This window comes from Bubalus kerabau, chromosome 17 (genome assembly GCF_029407905.1).
Source record: "Bubalus kerabau isolate K-KA32 ecotype Philippines breed swamp buffalo chromosome 17, PCC_UOA_SB_1v2, whole genome shotgun sequence".
Lineage (NCBI taxonomy): Eukaryota > Metazoa > Chordata > Mammalia > Artiodactyla > Bovidae > Bubalus > Bubalus kerabau.
Window position 1 is genome coordinate 39,479,999 of NC_073640.1, and position 21,597 is coordinate 39,501,595.

General features: G+C 42.4%; 1 protein-coding gene across 1 annotated transcript in view; it reads left to right on the forward strand.

Moving 5' to 3' along the window:
- UTP4 (UTP4 small subunit processome component) overlaps positions 1 to 21,383 on the forward strand; it is a 29,520-nt gene extending 8,137 nt beyond the window's left edge. The window contains exons 6-17 of the mRNA XM_055554253.1: positions 3,552 to 3,763; positions 7,978 to 8,149; positions 8,260 to 8,351; positions 9,993 to 10,089; positions 10,843 to 10,907; positions 12,161 to 12,283; positions 12,670 to 12,826; positions 14,621 to 14,727; positions 16,078 to 16,173; positions 18,500 to 18,685; positions 20,289 to 20,399; positions 21,181 to 21,383. Coding sequence (XP_055410228.1) covers positions 3,552 to 3,763; positions 7,978 to 8,149; positions 8,260 to 8,351; positions 9,993 to 10,089; positions 10,843 to 10,907; positions 12,161 to 12,283; positions 12,670 to 12,826; positions 14,621 to 14,727; positions 16,078 to 16,173; positions 18,500 to 18,685; positions 20,289 to 20,399; positions 21,181 to 21,297 — 1,535 coding nt within the window. The 3' untranslated portion in view covers positions 21,298 to 21,383. The remainder of the gene's footprint in view (positions 1 to 3,551; positions 3,764 to 7,977; positions 8,150 to 8,259; positions 8,352 to 9,992; positions 10,090 to 10,842; positions 10,908 to 12,160; positions 12,284 to 12,669; positions 12,827 to 14,620; positions 14,728 to 16,077; positions 16,174 to 18,499; positions 18,686 to 20,288; positions 20,400 to 21,180) is intronic.
- Positions 21,384 to 21,597: the final 214 nt, after the last annotated feature.

The window sequence follows — 21,597 nt, forward strand, 5'->3', positions numbered from 1 at the left end:
GTTTTTCAACCATTCTGGGAATTTCTTTTGCTTGTTTCTCATGTGGAGTTCCCCATGGCCATGTCATGCACTTTCCTAGTTTATCACTTTGTTTGGTGGATCCTGAGAAAGGGTTTTTATGAGAAAGAATTCTACGTTGGAAATTATTTTTCCTTAGAATGTTGAAGCCCTGGTTCTGCTGTTCAGCGTCTATTGTTGTTATGAAGTCTGATGCCTTTCCGGGAGTAGATGCTTTGTGTAGGTTTTTGTGGTTTGTTTTTCCTGGGAGTTTTTAAGATCTTCCTTTTATCTTTACTGTTCTGAATTTAGTAATTATGTTCTTTGCTGTGCGGATCTGTTAATATCGATTATATTGGACAACTTGGTAGGTTCCTTTAATCCAAAAACCCATGTTTTCCATTTCTGAGGAAAAATTCTTATAATCATTTTCTAAATGAGTTGCTCTCCATTTTTTTCTAGAATTTTATCATTTGAATATTGGTTTTTCTCATTTGTTTTCTTTCTTTCTTTTTCCTGTTACTTTTCATCTTGTAACTTTTTACTCTGCTTCCTTAGAGAGTTTGTCATCTTTATCTTAGACCTTTTCTTAAGATTTTCCTTTCTGCTGTTAGTTTCTAGACTTCTTCTTTGTTTCCTGAATGTTCTTCTTTATAGCATTCTCTTTTTATTTCATTATATAGTATACTATTCTCCAACACTATTCTCTTCTGCAACTGTTATTTATTTTTCTCTACCCCTCTCTTGGGCCTCTGCCTTCCATACTAAGGCTGTCTTCCAGTGTCTAGGGGTTCCTTTCATCACCAGACAGGTTTATTGCATCTAAACTTCACTGAGGAATGGTCTGGCTTGACTGTCAGTATGGGGAAGCTCTAAAGACAGGTCTTTTGTCTTGTCCAAGTCATATTTCCCAGAAGTGTTTTTTGTTCTCCTGTGGGGTGATAACAAGCAGGGCCCTCAGCATTCTAAGAAAACTGGTGTTCTTAATGTTGAGTGACAAGTTGCCACTTAATCTATGCTCCATATAGCACTCCCACCCTCAGTTACACTGATACCCCTCTTCAGAGAATAAGTTTCTAGTCTCCTCTGAGAAGTGGAATTTAGGGAGTTGCCTGGCTTCTTAGCTGTCAGGCAGGATCTAAGGGATATCATATCAGTTCAGTCACTCAGTCGTGTCCGACTCTTTGCAACCCTGTGGACTGTAGTACACCAGGCTTCCCTGTCCATCACCAACTCCCAGAACTTACTCAAACTCATGTCCATTGAGTTGGTGATGCCATCCAACCATCTCATCCTCTTTCATCCCCTTCGCCTCCTGCCTTCCATCTTTCCCAGCATCAGGGTCTTTTCTAGTGAAGCAGTTCTTCACATCAAGTGGCCATAGTATTAGAGTTTCAGTATCAGTCCTTCCAATGAATATTCAGGACTGAGTTCCTTTAGGATGGACTGGTTGGATCTCCTTGCAGTCCGAGGGACTCTCAAGAGTCTTCTCCAACACCACAGTTCAAAAGCATCAATTCTTCGGTGCTCAGCTTTCTTCACAGTCCAACTCGCACATCCGTACATGACCACTGGAGAAACCTTAGCTTTGACTAGACATATCTTTGTTGGCAAAGTAATGTCTCTGCTTTTTAATATGCTATCTAGGTTGGTCATAACTTTTCTTCCAAGGAGTAAGCATCTTTTAATTTCATGGCTGCAGTCACCATCTGCAGTGATTTTGGAACCCAAGAAAAGAAAGTCTGCCACTGTTTCCATTGTTTCCCCACCTATTTGCCATGAAGTGATGGGACTGGATGCCATGATCTTAATTTTCCAAATGTTGAATTTTAAGCCAATTTTTTCACTCTCCTCTTACACTTTCATCAAGAGGCTCTTCATTTCTTCTTCACTTTCTGTCATAAGGGTGGTGTCATCTTCATATCTGAGGTTATTAATATTTCTCCTGGCAATCTTGATTCCAGCTTGTGCTTCATCCAGCCCGGTATTTTGCGTGATGTACTCTGCATATAAGTTAAATAAGCAGGGTGACAATACACAGCCTTGATGTACTCCTTTTCCTCTTTGGAACCAGTCTGTTGTTCCATGTCCAATTCTAAGTGTTGCTTCTTGACCTGCATACAGATTTCTCAGGAGGCAGGTAAGCTGGTCTGGTATTCCCATCTCTTAAAGAATGTTCCACAGTTTGTTGTGATCCACACAGTCAAAGGCTTTGGCATAGTCAATAAAACAGAAGCAGATGTTTTTCTGGAACTCTCTTGCTTTTTCGATGATCCCGCGGATGTTGGCAATTTGATCTCTGGTTCCTCTGGCTCTTCTAAATCTAGCTTGAACATTGGGAAGTTCACGGTTCATGTACTATTAAAGCCTGGCTTGGAGAATTTTGAGCATTACTTTGCTAGCGTGTAAGATGAGTGCAATTGTGCGGTAGTTTGAACATTCTTTGGCATTGCCTTTCTCTGGGATTGGAATGAAAACTGACCTTTTCCAGTCCTGTGCCCACTGCTGAGTTTTCCAAATTTGCTGGCATATTGAGTGCAGCACTTTCACAGCATCATGTTTTAGAATTTGAAATAGCTCCACTGGAATTCCATCACTTCCACTAGCTTTGTTCATAGTAATGCTTTCTAAGGCCCACTTGACTTCACATTCCAGGATGTCTGGCTCTAGGTGAGTGATCACACCATCGTGATTATCTGGGTCGTGAAGCTCTTTTTTGTACAGTTCTTCTGTGTATTCTTGCCACCTCTTCTTAATATCTTCTGCTTCTGTTAGGTCCATACCACTTCTGTCGTTTATTGTGCTCATCTTTGCATGAAATATTCCCCTGGTAGCTCTAATTTTCTTGAAGAGATCTCTAGACTTTCCCATTCTATTGTTTTCCTCTATTTCTTTGCATTGATCACTGAGGAAAGTTTTCTCATCTCTCCTTGCTATTCTTTGGAACTCTGCATTCAGATAGATATATCTTTCCTTTTCTCCTTTGCCTTTAGCATCTCAGGTTTCTTAAACTTTTTTTCAACCGGTCCCTCCTTTTAACCCCACTTTCACCTCTATTTCCAGTGTGTCTGGAGTCACCAGTTGCTGGGTCTTCTGAGGATTCCATGGTAGAAATCAGGTGGTTTCTTGGCTCTTCTTACTGCTAATTTGGGACTTAGTTTTCAGGTTCTAGTAAGTCAGTTACTACTCTGTGTCTGCTTTCCAATCCCCAAATTTTGACACTGTTGTCTTCTGTCCCATTCTCATGGAGATTTGGAAACAAGCAGAGGAGCATATGTATGCACAGCTGGCCATTTTTAAGTGAAGTATCAAACGTCTCCTTTCCATCTCACCTCCTCACCACAAATTTCTTCTGTCAACAAGCCCCTGCCCCACCCTCCTTCTCTAGGTAACATTTTGGTGTTCCATACTTGAGTTCACCATAACCACTGTTTACTGGCTCTCTGTGGTCTGGGCTCAAGCAGCTGAACTTACCAGATGCTAACACAGACAGCTTTTCAAGACTAAGGAGAAATGAGTGCTGTTCAAACGTGGGCTTTGCTTTTTTTTACCAGGGAGCACTATTGGTAAGATGCTGGTGGATAGGCAGTACATGGGCGTGTCGAAGCGGAAGTGCATCATTTGGGGTGTGGCCTTCCTGTCGGACGGCACTGTCATAAGCGTGGACTCTGCTGGGAAGGTGCAGATCTGGGACTCAGCTACCGGGACCCTCGTGAAGAACCATCTGGTCTCGAATGCTGACGTGCAGTCCATTGCCGTATCCGCTGTGAGTATAGCCCCTTTGGGGCAGTTCCTGTCCACCCTGGGCAGGGGGGGGGAGAAGGCTGCGTCGGTGCTGTGCCACCAACGCTGTTCCCTAATCCTGAGTGTTGTAGTGGAGGAAGATGAGCTTAGAGCAGTGTGTCTCAAAACCCACAGAATTTGCCTGAACTCTTACTCTCCAACAGATAGAGAATAGTCCCTAAAAGGTTAGTTAGCTGAGAGGCTTTTTTCAGAGCCTCCTCATCCCCGGTTAACCCACCTTTTGACAGAGCGGGGTTTTTTTAATGTAAAATTCGTATTTTATAAACATATAATATAAGCTTTTACAATATAAACTGATACAGTGCTTTTAAAAATTTTTAATTGGAGGATAATTGCTTTACTATGTTGCCTTGGTTTCTGCCATACAACAACGTGAATCAGCCGTTAGTATCCATATGCTCCCTCCCTTTTGAAACTCCCTTCCACCTCTCCCCCTTCCCACCCCTCTGGGTTGTCACAGATTTGCGCTCCCTGTGTTATGTAGCAAACTTCCCTCTAGTTGTTTTACACATATATATGCTTCAGTGCTGCTCTCTCTATTTGTCCCACCATCCCCTTCCCCCATTGTGTCTACACGTCTTTTCTCTCTGTCTGCATCTCTATTCCTGCCCTGCAAATAGGTTTATCAGAACCGTTTTTAAATTTCCATATATATGCGTTTATATTACAATGTTTGTTTTTCTGACTTCCTTCACTCTGTGTTAACAGGCTCCAGGTTCATTCACCTCACTAGAACTGACTCAAATTCATTCCTTTTTATGGCTGAGTAGCATTCCTTGTATCTATGTACCACAACTTCTTTATCCATTCATCTGTGGATGGACATCTAGGTTGCTTCCGTGTCCTGGCTGTTGTAAACAGTTCTGTGATGAACATTGGGGTACATGTGTTTTTTTGAATTATGATTTTCTTAGGGTATATGTCCAGTAGTATGATTGTTAGGTCATATGGGAGTTTTATTCCTAGTTTTTTAAGGGATCTCTGTACTGTTCTCCATAGGGTCTGTATCAATTTACATTCCCACTAACAGTGCCAGGGGGTTCCCTTTTCTCCACATCCTATCCAGCAGTTAATGTTTGTAGATTTTTTTGATGATGGCCATCCTGACTACAGTGCTTTCTTAAATGTAGAATTTATGTTTTCTTATTGAAAAGCTGCTTGAGACTTCAACATAAATTGTTGTCATATTACTCTTATGCATATATAAAATGGAAATTGTGTGAAATAAAGCAATGAGGTTTTTCCTAGAACTTTTTCACGTTCAGCTGGACTCTGAATCACTTGGACTCAGTTCTCAGGCTCCATGGTTCCCACACATGCCTCTCTGCCATCCACAGTGTTCATAGAAGATGCCCCACTGTGGTCACAAAGTTTTCTTTTAGGCTTTTGACAACTCTTCCAGAAGTTTTGATATTCATTCTTTATCTGAAGATGTCACACATACAAAGATTGACAGATATAAGATTTTTATTTCAGAGATGTTAAAATGTGGGAGAGTGTGTACCTGAGAATCAAAGGATTGTGGTACTTTTAAAAAAAAAAAAAACTGAAAAAAATGCAGTGATACAAATTCCAGTCCTCAGAAATGCTTATCACAAACTCTGGAACTGGGCAGACTTTGATTTGAATCCCAGTTGTGCCACTTAATATAGTTCCATATCTTCCTCGGGCAGGTTGCTGCTTTCTACGCCTCAGTTTCTTCCTCTGTGAAAACAGCAATGTTCGTAATACATGCCTCCTAGCCGTCTGAGGAAAGGTTAAATGGGTTGTACTCGTGAAGTGCTAGGTACGGTGTCTGGCGCAGTGAGTCTGCTAGTACCATTGTTACATCTCTTAAAACCAATCCTAATTTCAGGCTTTTCTCCACACTCTCTTGCCAGAACAGATGATTATTTTTAGGTTTCTTTTTAATGGTTTTTCATTGATTAAAGAGTGAATTTTGGCAAACACCCAGTCCTTTGATACTTGGAGGCCTTGTGTGTGTCCACAATCACATACACACCTCTTCCAAGCTCCACTCACTCAGCTTTTCCCTTGCTTGGTTCCTGCTGCACTCCAAGAAAGCCCTTTAAAAAATTTTTTTGTTTTTTTTAGTTTAACTTTTATTTTGGCTGCACTGCTTTCCATTGCAGAGCATGGGCTTTCTCTAGTTGTGGCACAAGGGCTTCTCTCATTACAGTGAGCAAGCTGCTTTCATTGTGGAGCATGGGCTCAGTAGTTGTGGTATTTGGGCTTCTCTAGTTGTGGCCCATGGACTTCGTTCTGCCACCAAGGATCGAACCCATGTCCTCTGCATTGGCAGGCAGCTTCTTAACCACTGGACCACCAGGGAAGCCCCCAAGAGAGCTTTTGTTTCCTTAGTGCTTTTATGATGCGACCTCAAGGAAAGAGAATGTGGGGTGAGAGACTTGCCTTCCCAGTTCTTCTCTGTAGGTAGGACTTCGAGCAGATGGCCACTTGATCTGTTTAGTGGAGGTAGAGGCAAAGAGCACGTGAGTTCCTAAGCAGCTCAGTATTTTCCCTTTTGCTCTGGACTGATGCCTTTCAAACTGTACCCTCAGAGGAGGTAAAGGAGAGGCCTGTGTCCAGAGCAAAGGCTTTAGCAGCAGAGAGCATGTAGCTTTGTCAAGTCTGTAAATGGACAAGCAGGTAAACTCTTGAAGTTCCAGATTCCTTATCAGGGTAGAGGCCTATTAAATGATGATTAGGCAGGGGAAAGAAAAAGTAAAATCATGATTCATACAAACATGAAATAGATGTATGTCCAAGATTTTCTGTAACTCATTAATTAATGAGGGAGCCAGTAAGATGTCACAAGCAGTTCAAAGGGAGAAATCAGAGAACACAGTTATGTCAGGCCATCAGGAATGTGAAATGTTTTACGATTTTGTTGCAAACTCAGTGTCCACAGGGCAGTCATCCACTGCGTTCTAGGAAGCAGAATCCCTTTGCATCTCTATGCAAGAGAATCTTTTGCATCACTCAAATTTTCACAATTCGTAGACTTGTGAAATAGCTCTTGAACAATCAAAGGGCTCCCTTGACAAGGACTTGCTATGCTCATTTCAGTCCTTTAGAGTTGCTCCCAATAGGGCAAATGAAACTTAACGTTCCAGCTGGTGAAAGATTAGAGATGATATGACTTCAAGTTCCTAGCACCGTGTGTAGTTGACGGCAGCTCCGTTCTCATGTGTTCAGACTTCTAACTGGTGTTGATCAGTTCACCTACTCTTTACACTATTTGACTGGTTTAACTACTGATCCAGGTTCCTGATTTTTTTCTCACTACCCTATCAAGTATCCTGTTTTGTTTTTTTCTTACTCAGAATTATGTGCAAAAAAAAAAGTTACAATGAAAATGATTTTAGAGAAATTTTAAAAAGTAGTTGTAGACACAGCAAGACTTTTTAAAACTAACAGAAATCCCCATGCTCAACATACTGACCAGAAAGAGCCTTAAACTGGGGAACCAGGGAACCTGCATCTTTGTGATATTGATCAGGCCACTTCCCCTCCTCAGGCTGCCCTTGCTTCTCTAAAAAGAACAGTGAATTTTAGGGTTTTCTGAACTTCTGTCTTCTGGCTGCCTCTTTTGAGGCCCCTCCTCTTTTGCCCAATATTATTGCTATTCTGTTAAGGTCTGCTGCTGCTGCTGCTAAGTCGCTTCAGTCATGTCCGACTCTGTGCGACCCCATAGACAGCAGCCCACGAGGCTCCCCCATCCCTGGGATTCTCCAGGCAAGAACACTGGAGTGGGTTGCCATTTCCTTCTCCAATGCATGAAAGTGAAAAGTGAAAGTGAAGTCGCTGAGTCTTGTCCGACTCTCAGCGACCCCATGGACTGCGGCCCACCAGGCTCCTCCATCCATGGGATTTTCCAGGCAAGAGTGTTGGAGTGGGGTGCCATTGCCTTCTCCGCTGTTGAGGTCTAGTTTGCATTATATGAAAGCATTCATAAGTTTAAAGTACTTCCTGTTTATTCTGTCAGCAGGGGGCGCCTTGTGACCTATTCATAGAATTGTTAGCTTCTGGAGGAAAAAAGACCCCTGCAAACCTCCTATCCCCAATTCTGGGCATTTTCCCCCATAAGCTTTCCAGGTAGAAAACCTCGGGGAATATTTTAACACTGGGCTTTGTTTTGCTCAAATGTACCTCCCTGATCATTTCCTTTCTCAGCAAGAAGACAGTTTTGTGGTGGGCACAGCCGAGGGGACAGTGTTCCATTTTCAGCTGGTCTCTGTGACTTCCAGCAGCAGCGAGAAGCAGTGGGTGCGGACAAAGCCATTTCAGCATCACACCCACGACGTGCGAGCCGTGGCTCACAGCCCCACCGCACTGATATCTGGAGGTGGGTTTTGCTTTCCGCCTGGCTGCTGCTTTACTCTGCCCGTCTCCAGTTATGTTCATGTGGAGCTTTTTCTAATTCCGATGCTTTTTCCCCTCTCCTTTTCACTGCAGGCACCGACACCCACTTAGTTATTCGTCCTCTGTTGGAGAAGGTGGAGGTAAAGAATTACGATGCTGCTCTCCGAAAAATCACTTTTCCCCACGTGAGTATCATCCTCTAACCCCACCGCCTCCTCACCTCCCCGTCCATCTGTCCCGCAAGACAGCAGCACTCACTCTTGGGCAAATCTGTAGGTCTTCTGTAGTTACCTGCCTTCTTCTTTCTTCTGTCTGTTTCTCAGCAAGCCTCTGGCCAAGAGATTTAGGGCAGCATTCCTAGTTCAGCTTTTGGGGAAATCACTCCTTTTTCCAGTTTAGTGTGGTTTATGGAGATTTTGTTTGTTTTGGAGGCTGGGCTCTTTATTATCCTGGATGAGAGAAAAAAAGTCCAGGCTTCCAGAGTTCTTTTCTAGGTAAATTCATCATCTTTCTAGGCTAGAAACTCTTCTGCCCACTACCTGCTTCTACGTTCCACTCAACCAGTAAACCTTACCGAGTCTGTTTCCTCATCCTCTCTCAAATCTAGCCATTTCTCTTTGTCTACACTGCCATGATCCTAGTTTGGGTCCATGTCTTTTCTCATCTGGATTTTTTAACAATAGCTTGTTAATGATCTCCTTTTATTTAGTTTTGTGTATGTTAGTACATTCCAGCTTATTCTCCACATTATTTGTTTAGAAAGCAACTTTATTCATCGCTCCATGCTTAAATGCCTTTGGTTGGCCCTCGTTGCCTTCAGCATAAAGACCTGCTTCCTTAGCATGGCTCATGACACCTGTCTTGATACGGAGAAGAGAGGTTCTTCCCTCCCCTCTACTCTTACACTCTTGCAGCACCTCCATCGCCACCCCTACCCAGTCTGGCAGTTCTGAAGGACTTCTCTTTACTCCCTGCAGTGCTCTCTTATCTTTGAGATGTTTCCCGAGCCACGTGTTTGCCTGGAACATCCTGACCCGCTTTCCTTCCTGAGTGATCTTTACCAGTGAACCATGTCTGGGCTCCTGTCTTTACTGCCCTGAAAGTGAAAGTGAAGTCGTGTCCAACTCTTTGCGACCCCATGGACTGTAGCCTACCAGGCTTCTCAGTCCATGGGATTTTCCAGGCAAGAGTATTGGAGTGGGTTGCCATTTCCTTCTCCAGGGGATCTTCCCGACCCAGGGATCGAACCTGGGTCTCCCACATTGTAGGCAGACGCTTTACCCTCTGAGCCACCAGGGAAGCCCATTACTGCCGTGGGGTTAAACTAAATATCCTTTCTACTTTTATTCATCACATATTGTGCTTAGCCGTGTTAAAATTCTTTGCACCCTTAGTGTAATTGCCTGTTTAATTTTACATCAGTCCTTTAAACTGTAAGCTTGAGAGCAGTAGCTAGGTTTTTCGTCTGTTCGTTTGTTTGCGCTGGATTCTTGCTGCGGCTCACGGGCGTCCCCTATTTCAGCACACAGGCTGTAGAGCGCAGGGGCTCAGTAGTTGCCCCCTGGCATGTTCTTTGACCAGGGATCAAACCCACATCCCCTATGTTGAAAAGTTGATTCTTAACTACTGGACCAACAGGGACGTCCCAGTAGCTAGGTTTTTATTTACCGCTGTGTTTTTAGATCCTATGACAGTCCCTGGTGTATGGTAGTACTTAGGAAATACTTGTCAAGTCAGTGGATTTCAACAGTAAAAGTGTTCTGAGGTGTTGCTGCGCTAGATGACCCCAGCTTGTTTCTGTTTTTTTGATTCCTGGACGGGTACAGCGACGGCTTGTTTCCTGTGCAAAAAAGAAGCAGCTCCTCCTCTTCCAGTTTGCTCATCACTTGGAACTCTGGCGACTGGGATCCACAGTTGCAACAGGTAAGCTGGGAGAAGGTTTTTTCACAACAAGAAAACTGGGAGAGAGAAGCCAGAAATTGCAGTTGAAATTCTGCTTGTGGAAAATGGAAGTCGATTATTTTTCTGTTTGACATCCTTACTGTTTCCTGTCCACTAGATAGAGCAGAGGAGTTCCTCAGAGTGTGAAAATCATTAGCTGGACACCGAATCACCTTTGGAAAGTGTGTAGTTCCGTACAGCACACCGCAGGGTATAGGGGAGGCAGGGGTAGTGGAATAGTTCGCCCTGGCTGGACTGGGATCAGAACAGGCTGTTGAAAAATGACAGATTTTCATGCTGAGTTCTGTCAAGCCTTCATGAAGAAGGTCATGCAGATCTTATCAGGGTGACAGCCTCGTGGCCTTAGGTATGACACACGTGTGGGTGCTGTTGTTTTATAGTAGAGGCTTTGGCTTTAGGCTCCACGATGAACAAAAGAAGTTGAAGTTGAGGCCACACAAACTTCACATCCATCCACCTGCATGCCTGGCTGTGGGGAGCAGCTTCAGAAAAGAAGCGCCATGGCCATATTCAGGGCCCCCACAAAGAGGCGAAGAGAGTGCTCGCTGTTCTCCTCTTCATATACATACCCCCAGAAGACTCTAAGCTCACTCTGTCAGACATGTTTTTGATTTGTAGAGAGTCCATTCTACCCATTTTTTCTTTTTAAAAGAAAAAAACATTTGTATAGCCTTCCTTTGGGAAGAAAAATATCAAAGATGTTTCTTGTTCCAGGAAAGAATGGGGATACCCTTCCACTCTCTAAAAATGCAGATCACTTACTTCACCTCAAGACAAAGGTAAGGAAATTGAACTGGGTGTTCAGATTCTGAAATCCAGAACATATTTCCTGTTCTAAATTTGGGTGGGGGTCCTTAGCTGATATCCTAAACTGTGTAAAATGTAAAATTATTTGAATGAAGTACTATTATCAAGAGGATTGAGTTTCCTGTGATTATAAGTCAGGCATTCAGAATTTATTAGATGAATTAATATAAGAAATTGGTTTTTCTTGTTTTGGTATTATGAAGATAACATGCATATTCTTAAAAAATTCAAATAGTGCAAAAAGAGTATGCAGTGAAAATGAACCTCCTTCTAACCCTCCACCCCTCAGAGATGATTGCTGCCAACGGTTTCTTATATATTCTTTTAGAGAAAATGTTCACTTGTGTGCATGTGTATATATCCTTTCTTTCGGTACTAATGGGACTGTGCTCTACAAACAGCTTTTGTATCTTCCTTTTAAAACATCTTTAGTTGCACAATACTTGTGAATTACAGTCTTTCTATAAAGAATTCAAACAACAGTGATAGTTCATATTTTTGTCCAGCTCTTTAATTCTAGTCACCCCTCCTGAAGTGATTGCTGTTAATTGATTAGCTATATATGCTCCTTGACCTTGTTCTGCATATGAGTGTATGTATGTGTGTGTACATACATACTTAAATGTTTTTTCCTTTTATTGGCCATGCTGGGCAGCATGGGGGATCTTAGTACCCTGAGCAGGGATTAAACCTGTACTCCCCTGATTTGGGAGTGTGAAATCTTAACCACTGGACCTCTAGGGCAGTCCCCTTACCTAAATTTAGACGTTCTTTGAGTTTTTTGAATGATAACAAATGTTACACTAAACTTTTCCTGTGTAGTGCAAATTTTTTCTCACTTAATATTTCTTAGAGGTTTTTAAAGGAGGTTGTCATTGACAAAACAGAAAACCAGTCCCCAAGTCACCAGGCCTCCAAAGCTCCCTTGCATTCAATGCCTGCCTGATCAGGTATTTAGAGTTAAGTTTAGTAGGAAGCTACCTATGAAGTAGGTGAAGGGCTGCGATAAGCTGACATTATTCAGAGACCTCTGTTCTGGAAATCAAAGCCGCACCCTTCAGATGCTCCACCTGTGAAATAATCGTAGTGATGCACAGCACATGACCGTCGGGATTGCGTGTAGGTATTTGTGGGTTCAGAGTGGCAGTAGCTTGAGGATCCATGTCACAGTGAACCTTGAATGAAGTTTAACTTGACCGTTTGTCCTGCTTCCTCATTCTGCCAGGGTCCTGAGAACATTATCTGCAGCTGTATCTCCCCATGTGGTGGTTGGATAGCCTGTTCTACAGCGTCTCGTTTTTTTCTGTATCGACTGAATTACGAACATGACAACATAAGCCTGCAGAGGGTAAGTGATAACCCGGGGTCTGGTTGAATAAGAAGAAACATTATAGTGGGTGATTTTTGTGTGAAGTGGAAATTTTCTGAACAAGGATATGAATCCTTGTTCAGTGAGAAAACTTACAAAATGGTTTCTTATTGCCAAATTTAAAATTATGTTTTTGGAGGAGTAGGTAAATGGCACCAAATGGCAGTAAAAGGTTAGGCTTTTGAGGAGATGACGGGGGAAGTGGAGGGGATACAGTAGGCACGTCAGTGTTCCAGGCCCTTGGCCAGTGGGCCTCCTTGGAGACAGGAAGCACTCATGTGATGTGAGCCTGGCGCTGCTAATTTTTTATGGGCTTTGGGTCTAACTTCTCTCTCCTTCTGACCTTTACCACTGTTTCCCCCAAGGTTTCCAAAATGCCAGTGTTCCTTCGCTCTGCCCTCCAGATTTTGTTTTCTGAGGATTCAACAAAGCTCTTTGTGGCATCAAATCAAGGGTCTCTTCGCGTCATTCGGCTCCTGGAAGGAGGCTTCACGCACCCGCGTGCTTTCCAGCCCCAGTCAGGTGACAAGTTGGGACCTGGCCTCGGGAGGGAGTTGCCAGTCTCCGATGTTTCTATTTTTTCACTTGAGTCTCAATTGTCGGGGGTTCACTAATGCTCCTCTCAGTCCTGGAAAAACTACACACACACGTATCTGTGATTTAAAGCAGGAGGAGATACCTGGCAAGTGAAAACGCTTGATGAGATCTGAAGTGTTGCTCACACCTACTCTTTTCTCACTGGGTTTTTGATTCCTTATTTAGGGCCAGAGAAGTTTCATCATGCTTCTTGGAGTTTTGTTAGTAGAGCAAGAAGAAACTTAAAATCATTTGTGATCCTGATAACCACCATTATTATCTGTGTATATTTCTAGGAGGTGCTTATATGTAGGTATTTTGTGGACACGTTAATTTTGGGTTTGTTATTTTTTTTATACCGATGAACTTGTGCATACAGTTTCACTACCTGTCTTAATGTTTTTGGCTACGTTTCTGTATGTTTTGAGAACATGAGTGTGCATGAATGTGTGACTATGGGTAGATAACTTTTAGTGAGTTGACCCTTAAGAACTTAGTACTCAGTACTTCCCATGGGTCTTTTATTTTTCTCCCTTGTCCAGGATTATAATGACTTCACCATTATTTAGACTCCATCTGTCTGGATAATCAACTTTTAAGATTTTTTTTTAATGTGGACCATTTTCAAAGTTTCCATTAAATTAGCCACAATATTGTCTCTGTTTTATGCTTTGGTTTTTCTGTCCACCAACCATATGGGATCCTAGTTCTCTGACCAGGGATCAGACCCACGGCCCCTGAATTGAAGGTGAAATCTCAACCACTGAACCACCAGGGAAGTCCCTGGAAAATCAGCTTTTTAAAATCAACTTAAAGTCTCACTGCTCATAAGCAGCCCCAGAAGCAAACAGGAGAAGGAAACATACGAATCAGGAATCAGATGAAGTAAACTGACAGTATTTATTGAGCACCTATATGTGGTTTTATTATGAAACTTACATTCTTTACCTTGCCTTTAGCACTCATTTAAAATTGTGGTCTGCATTATATACATGACTTTATTTTGTCCTCCTCTCTCATCTTACTGCCTCTGATGGTCAGGCTGGTTTCTTCACAGGCCTCAAACCTGTGTTTTCCTGTCCTTGTCACTTAGCTCACAGTGTTCTCCACCCTTTTCTACCCACCTCACTCATCCTTTAGCATCTAGTTTATGCCTAGTTGTAAAGCTTTTTCATTGGGGATGTTTTATAGGCAGCACTTACTTTGGCATATCACATCACTGTCTGATTTTTATCCCACAAGAATCTTCATGTTGCCACATTGGTTTCAAATTCTTTTAATGACAGAGATGGCTCATCTTTAGTGCCCATGCTCCCTTAGTGTCAAATATATAGCAGGCACTTTGTAAATTAAAGATCTGCCTCAGACGTATTGAATTTGCTGCTTGTAACTTTGATTAAAAACATTTGATAGGAAAGGACGTTTGAACAACTGAGGTACAGATTTTGGTGATAGCTCTTAAAAACTCGGATTCTCCACTCTCATAGTTGAGAGCTCATCTCGTTCCCGAGCAAGCGCTGCTTTCTGGTTTCTCTCTCTCTGGCTCCTCTTTACATGAAGAATGGCTGCTTAAATTACAGTAGTAGACAGATTAGCACCTAGAACTTATTTGTAAAACTGTCGAGAAATTGTCCTGTCAGTAATCGGAAACTGAGGTGGCTTTTGCCGTCAGACTCAGGGAAGGGGTGGCTGGCTGTGGACACGGAATTCAGAGACTGAGCTGCTCTTCTGTCCTCACAGGGACCGTGCAGTCCATGTGTTTGCTAGCAGTCAGTCCAGACGGAAACTGGCTCGCTGCCTCAGGCTCCAGTGCCGGTGTCCACGTGTACAATGTGAAACAGCTAAAGGTGAGCATGAGGTTTGGTTGCAGCAAACAGGAGGAAGTTAGCCCTGCAGTTATAAGACTCAGGAAGACTGAGAGGACCTGGAAAATTACTGGCCTTTTTTTTTTAAACAAAAAATTTTTCCTGTTTTACCTGTTTGAAACCCCAGAGCTATAATCTTAAATTAAAAATCAGTCAATAGGAACAGTGAAGCCACTCATGCTCAGAAATTTGAAGTTAAGGATTTATGAGTAATGAAATCTACATCTAGGTTTTGTCTGTATTTTGAGGAGGAAAATTCTGATCTACAGAGGAATAGATGCAGATAGAAACAATTTCCTTCAATAGCTTGCCTTGTAATCTCAGGATACTTTCAAATTAAACAGAACTAGGAGTAGCAGGAAAACATTTTTCACTAATTAGCAATGATATTGTCATCCCCAGATTGAATTACTAATGTTCCCTTATAGGTTGTCATCTTCATCTAAAAGCCAGATAATAATTACCATAAACTTAAGGGGGGTGGGGATGGGGAGGAGAGGGTGAGATGTATGGAGAGAGCAACATGGAAACTTACATTACCACATGTAAAATAGATAGCCAATGGGAATTTGCTGTATGACTCAGGGAACTCAAACAGGGGTTCTGTATCAACCTAGAGGGATGAGATAGCGGGGGAGATGGGAGGGAGGCTCAAGAGGGAAGGGCCATATGTATACCTATGGCTGATTCATGTTGATATTTGACAGAAAACAACAAAACTTTGTAAAGCAGTTATCCTTCAGTTAAAAAAAGAAAATACAAAAGAAAAAGAATTACCCTAAACTTAATAACTTTATTGCATAGTGGCAAGAGCATGTACTGCTCTTTGAGCCTTGCCTGGCATTTAAAAGTGTTCTGTGTACCAGTGCACATGCCTTGTGATGGACATATATGTCCTTGCCTAGGCATTAATTTCTTTTTTTTTAATTAATGTTTATTGGCATATGGTTGCTGTACAGGCATTAATTTCTTTTAAGTTCAGTGTAGAGCTGTAGATCCCCTGTTCAGTGATGTGTTTATGAGCAATTCATACCTGTGTAGAGACAGCAGGGAAGGCTTTACCTCCAGGTCTTCTGTGAACACTGTCATTTTTCTTGGCAGTTAAACTTGCACTTTTAAAAAAAATGAAATTAAAGTTTATTGTTTGGGGAAATACCTGACATTTACAGGAACTTCCGTAGAATAGAACGTTTTGAGTTCCAAGGAACACTATTTTAAAACTACTGACCTAGACCATCCGGTCTTTCCTGGGGTATGGAATCCCGTTTTAGAGTTTCCTGTGTCTTTGATTTGTCTGATCTGATCTGATCTGTGTCTTTGATTTGTCCCCAGCTTCACTGCACAGTGCCTGCTTACAACTTCCCTGTGACTGCTCTGGCCATCGCACCCAATACCAACAACCTTGTCATTGCTCATTCTGACCAGCAGGTAAGAGATCCCAGTGCTTTCTAATTCCCTCCAAATGGATGGGAACTAAAAAGCTGAGATAATAACAATTTTGGAGGAGCTTTTCTTCACAAATACTGAATGATATAAAAGCAGTTTCCTCTTGTGTGTAATAAAGCTTTCACATAAAACAATTTCTTTTAAAATCACATAAAAAACATAAAATACTTAGGAATAAGCATCACCAAGGAAGTGAAAGGATCTATGCTGAGAACTATAAAACATTAATAGAAGAAATCAAAGATAATTCAGAGAAATAGAAGGATATCCCCTGCTCTTGGATGGGAAGAATTAATATTGTTAAAATGACCATACTACTGAAAGTAGTCTGTAGATTTAATGTGATTCTTATCAAATTACTTGTGACATTTTTCACAGGACCAGAACAAGTAATCCTAAAGTTTATATGGAATCATAAAAGACCCAGAATTGCCAAAGCAGTACTGAGGAGAAAGAACAAAAGCAGGAGGCATAACCCTTCGAGACTTCAGACATTACTACAAAGCTATAGTAATCAAAACAACTTGGTAGTGACACAAAAACAGACATAGGGATCAATGGAACAGACTAGAGAGCCCAGAAATAAACCCACCCACCAATGGGTTGGTTTATCTTCAACAAAGGAGACAAGAATATACAATGGACAAAATTAGTGCTTTATCTACCACTTTTTTCCATACCAAGTTGTAATGAGAATATAATTATAAGAGCTGTAGAATATCTGAGCTACAGAACACATTATGCATGAATTTATCAATGCTTATAAATCCTCTCTGGTCAAATAGGCTTGATAATACCTGCCTCACTGAGCTAGTATACAAAAGATCAAATGTGATTCAAGAAGCACTGTTTTAAAAAACCAAATTATTATAAATTCTATTAAGTTTATAAATATTATATACAGATATACATATGACTTTATAAATTATCATAAAATTCAGAAACATTTTAAAAAGCTGAACCATCTCAATGCAGGGCTCTAAGAAGCACGCTTGAGTAGACCACTAGGCAGATGATGCTGGCTACTTTGATTAGCAGTTTTTACACAGACATATCGATTACATGAAGAAAATGGAATCTCTCATTTTAACTTCTTCTCTTGTTAAAACTAGCGGGAAATTTTTTGTATCTGCTAATTAGAGATTAATAGCGTTACTCACCGAAGAAGGCAGTGGCACCGCACTCCAGTACTCTTGCCTGGAAAATCCCACGGATGGAGGAGTCTGGTAGGCTACAGTCTACCAGAGTAAGACTAAGAGTCTTACTCTAAGAGTCCGCTAAGCGTTGGACACAACTGAGCGACTTCACTTTCACTTTTCACTTTCATGCATTGGAGAAGGAAATGGCAACCCACTCCAGTGTTCTCGCCGGGAGAATCCCAGGGACGGCGGAGCCTGGTGGGCTGCCGTCTACGGGGTTGCATGGAGTCAGACACGACTGAAGCGACTTAGCAGCAGCAGCAGCGTTACTCACACACTGCAGTGAGGATACCAGGAGACAGCACTTCATATATTGCATAAATTGGGTATGACCCCCTTAGAGAGCATTTGGAGAAACCTAAAAAAAAATTTTAATCCACATCATCTTTGATTCAGAAGTTCCGGCTCTAAAAGTTCTCGCCGCAGGTGTATGCTTTCATTTGTACAAAAAAGACACTGATAACAGAGAGAATCATTACAGCCTCATGTGTAGTAGCCAAAGATTGGAAATACCTCAGTGCTCATTAAACAGATAGAAAAATCCTGCTACATGCAGGAAGTGAATAGATTATTATTATGCCTTCTTCAAAGGAAGCATAAGTGACGTGTGTGGATGTTGGTATGAGTCAGTCTCCATGATACAATGCTCAGTGAAAAATGCAACATGCAGAACAGTGTGTACTCTGTGCATAAAATATCTCTGAAAAGATGTAAATAAGGAACACGCTACTTTTTTCTTGGGGAAAAGAGATATTAAGATTGCAGGGTGATTTTTCACTATATAAACCTTTCTGTGCTGTTTGAATTGTTTATTGTTCTGTAATTTACCTTAAATTGTTTTTATTTTAAAAAACAGCAATCGACACTTCCTTGTTGGTCCAGTGGTTAAAACTCTGTGCTTCTACTGCAGGGGTCGTGGGTTTGATCCCCAGGTGGGGAACTAAGATCCCGCATGCTGTGTGGTGCAACCAAAAAAAAAAAAAGTAGTGAAAATGCGTATCCTGAATATGATACAGGCAAGGTTTATATAGCTGTTTTTCTGGTCAGGAATGACCTTCTGGTTTTCTGGGTACCAGCCTGCATTTCCTCTGTGTCATATTCTTTCTCAGGTATTTGAGTACAGCATCCCAGACAAACAGTACACGGAATGGAGCCGGACTGTCCAGAAGCAGGGGTTTCATCATCTTTGGCTCCAGAGGGACACTCCCATCACACACATCAGTTTTCATCCCAAGAGACCAATGCACATCCTCCTCCACGACACCTACATGTTCTGCCTCATCGACAAGTCACTGGTGAGTCCTTCTCCACTGCCACCTGTCCTCTCACTGGCTTCTGCTTTCCGTAGCAGTCTTTCGTTCTGAAAGCAAAGGAGGACCATGAGTTAGAGGAAGGAGAATCAGAGTAAAGGTTGCTGGTACCTTCTTTGGAGGGAAGGAGCTTTTAGTTTTGCAGATTTCCTCATTTTTCTTCGCAGTCTCCGGAGGCTCTGAGGGAAGGGGGCAGGCCTTGGTGTGCTGGTTTTTGCTGATTTGACTATTTCCCTGCTTTGCCTCTAAGCACATAAAATTAAGTAGGAAAAAGATGAAGTCCATATTCAGAAAGTAGCCATAATCAGGCACTCAGTCACTTCCGCTTTTGCACCCTGGGGTGACTGACACGATTTCATTGAAGGATATACATACAGGCTGGGGTTTTGACCGCTTGTGCCCCCCTGGGTTGAATTTACTGACACACCATCTGCCAGTTTGAGGAGCTGTTGTTAGTGTCTTGAGAAAAGGCCAGTTAGGAAAATTCCATCCTTCGTGGCTGTGATTTAGGTGGGATGTGAACATTTTTTTTTTCCGTTCCAGATTCCAGCCTCTGCCAGCTGCTCTTTTGATTCACCCTGAATTTCGTGTCTTTTTCTGGGCAGGCACTGTCTTCCCAGCAGTGGTGTGAGCTGTGGCCACGCCGTAATGCAGTCTGGGCTTAGAGCAGCCGGCCCACGGTGTTTTGGTGCATTGTGAAGGTGGGGTGGGAGCAGCACGGGGAGAGCAGCAGATGGCTCTAAAGGAGGTGTGCATGCTGATGTGTCACTGGAACTCATCTCGTGGGCCCTGCGTGCTCTGGGTGTGGGAAGCAGAGCCGGCTGACAAGTGCCTTTTGCGAGATGATGGTACAGGAAGGGCCCCTCCCACTCGGTTGCCTCTTTATAACTCAACTCAGATCAGCCCAAGCTGTTTTGTTCCCCCAGTATTGGTGATAAGTCCATCGCCTCCTCATGAAGGGCAGAGCTATTTCCCAAGGAAGTCAGAAATGAAATAATCACTTGCTTGGCTAGAGGTCATCATCTCTCATGGTGTCAGTGACATCAGTGGGGGTGGTTTGTGTCAGTTGGGCAGCCCACGGTCTGTCTGGGGGAGAGTCTAGAAAGCAGAGCCTGCACGAGCTGAGCTCCTATGCACGCCAGTTTGTTTCCGTCTCACAAAGTGTTACTGACGAGACTGGCCAGAAGCCCCGGGCCAGCCCTTTGATCTTGCTGGCAGAGGGTACCAAGCTCTCTTTGCCACATATTCCCCCCGCTATACAGTAGAGCTGGGGGTGTGGCTCTAGCTTTCTCCCTGAACTAAGAAAAGTCAGGGAGGGGGACTTCCCTGGTGATCCAGTGGTTAAGACTGCACTCCCAACACAGGGAGTGTGAGTTCAGTCCCTGTTCAGGGAGCTAGGGTCCCACATGCCGTGCAGCACAGTCAAAAATAAATTAATTTAAAAAAAAGAAGAATCAGAGAGGTAGTAAGTGTATAATATGATGTTTAGAAGATGGAATTTTCCTGAAAAATCACTAGAGTCCTTTGGTCTGTAGAGGCCCAATTTAAACAGTAATAATTATTAAACAACATATTTTTGTCTTTCTAGCCTCTTCCAAATGATAAAACCTTACTGTACAACCCACTGCCTCCCACAAACGAATCCGATGTCATCAGGAGGCGCACAGCTCATGCCTTTAAAATTTCTAAGAAATATAAGGTAATACATCTTCCATCATATTCTGAGTGGTTGGTTCCCTGTGATATTATCAAAATGTAGTAAAGTCCCACAAGAGGAAGACAAGAGTGCCTTCATTGTACATGCAGGGAACCTGGTTTGGGGAAATAAGCTGCCTTTCTGAGGCTATTTGTCCCTTAGGTTTGTAGTTGATTGTTCTTGCCTCGGTATATTAGAGCCAGACACATCATACTTTACAAAAATGAAATACGTAGGTTGTGAGAAATGATGGTGGAGCTCAGTTGGGTCTCTGTTTGGATTAAAGCTGGGCTTTTAAATTTGACTTCCAGTGGAGAATAGTTCTTCCACAGGATAAGTTTCAAGCAAATGGAAGTCATTGAATTTATGATCCCCTTTCTGGACTAGGCTTTCCACTCTGATAGAACACGTATTCATTGAATCCTAGAACATTTTCTTGGGGGTCTGCAGAATTTTTTAGAGGAGGAGGTGTTTTAAATTTAAGTAATTTGTAATTTGCCATTTATCAAGTTTAGGCTCCAGAGCCCTCTGTTACCATCAATTCATAAGAAATTAGAGGCTCACAGACCTTCTTTACAGAGAAAAATGAAGAATCCTGCTAAAATCTTAAATGATTGGATTCAGTTATAAAAGCTCCCAACCTTTGGAGTTCTAGGGCAGGAAGGCTCATCGGAGATTTACCCCCCTCCAGCTCGCATGAGGCGAGCCTTTTGGCCCTAGATAGTCAGCTGAGAACTAGCCCTGGAATCTAACTCCTGGTGAGAACCTTACCATCTCTCTCCAGCCTCTGCTCTTTGTGGATCTCCTGGATGAAAAGACCCTGGTGGCGGTAGAACGGCCTCTGGATGACATCGTTGCTCAGCTCCCACCACCCATCAAAAAGAAGAAATTTGGAACCTGAAAAGGGCACCATCTGTGTCCTTCCTTGAACTGTCTACCCTGTTTTCACAAATCATGATAATAAAACAAAGTTATTCTTTAGGACTAGTCATTATGAATGTTACTTTCTAAAATACTGGACAGTAATTTCCCTTCATCGACTGAAAGCAAACAGAAACTGCCAGGTATTTGTCATTTGGATAATGTTCCAGTTAACCACAAATTCATCCAACTTTTTTTAGTATCCTGTTCTTCAGACCTTACTCCCAGAGGTGGGGGAAGGCGATAGTTGCCATCTATTCCCTAACATGTGCTTGAGGCT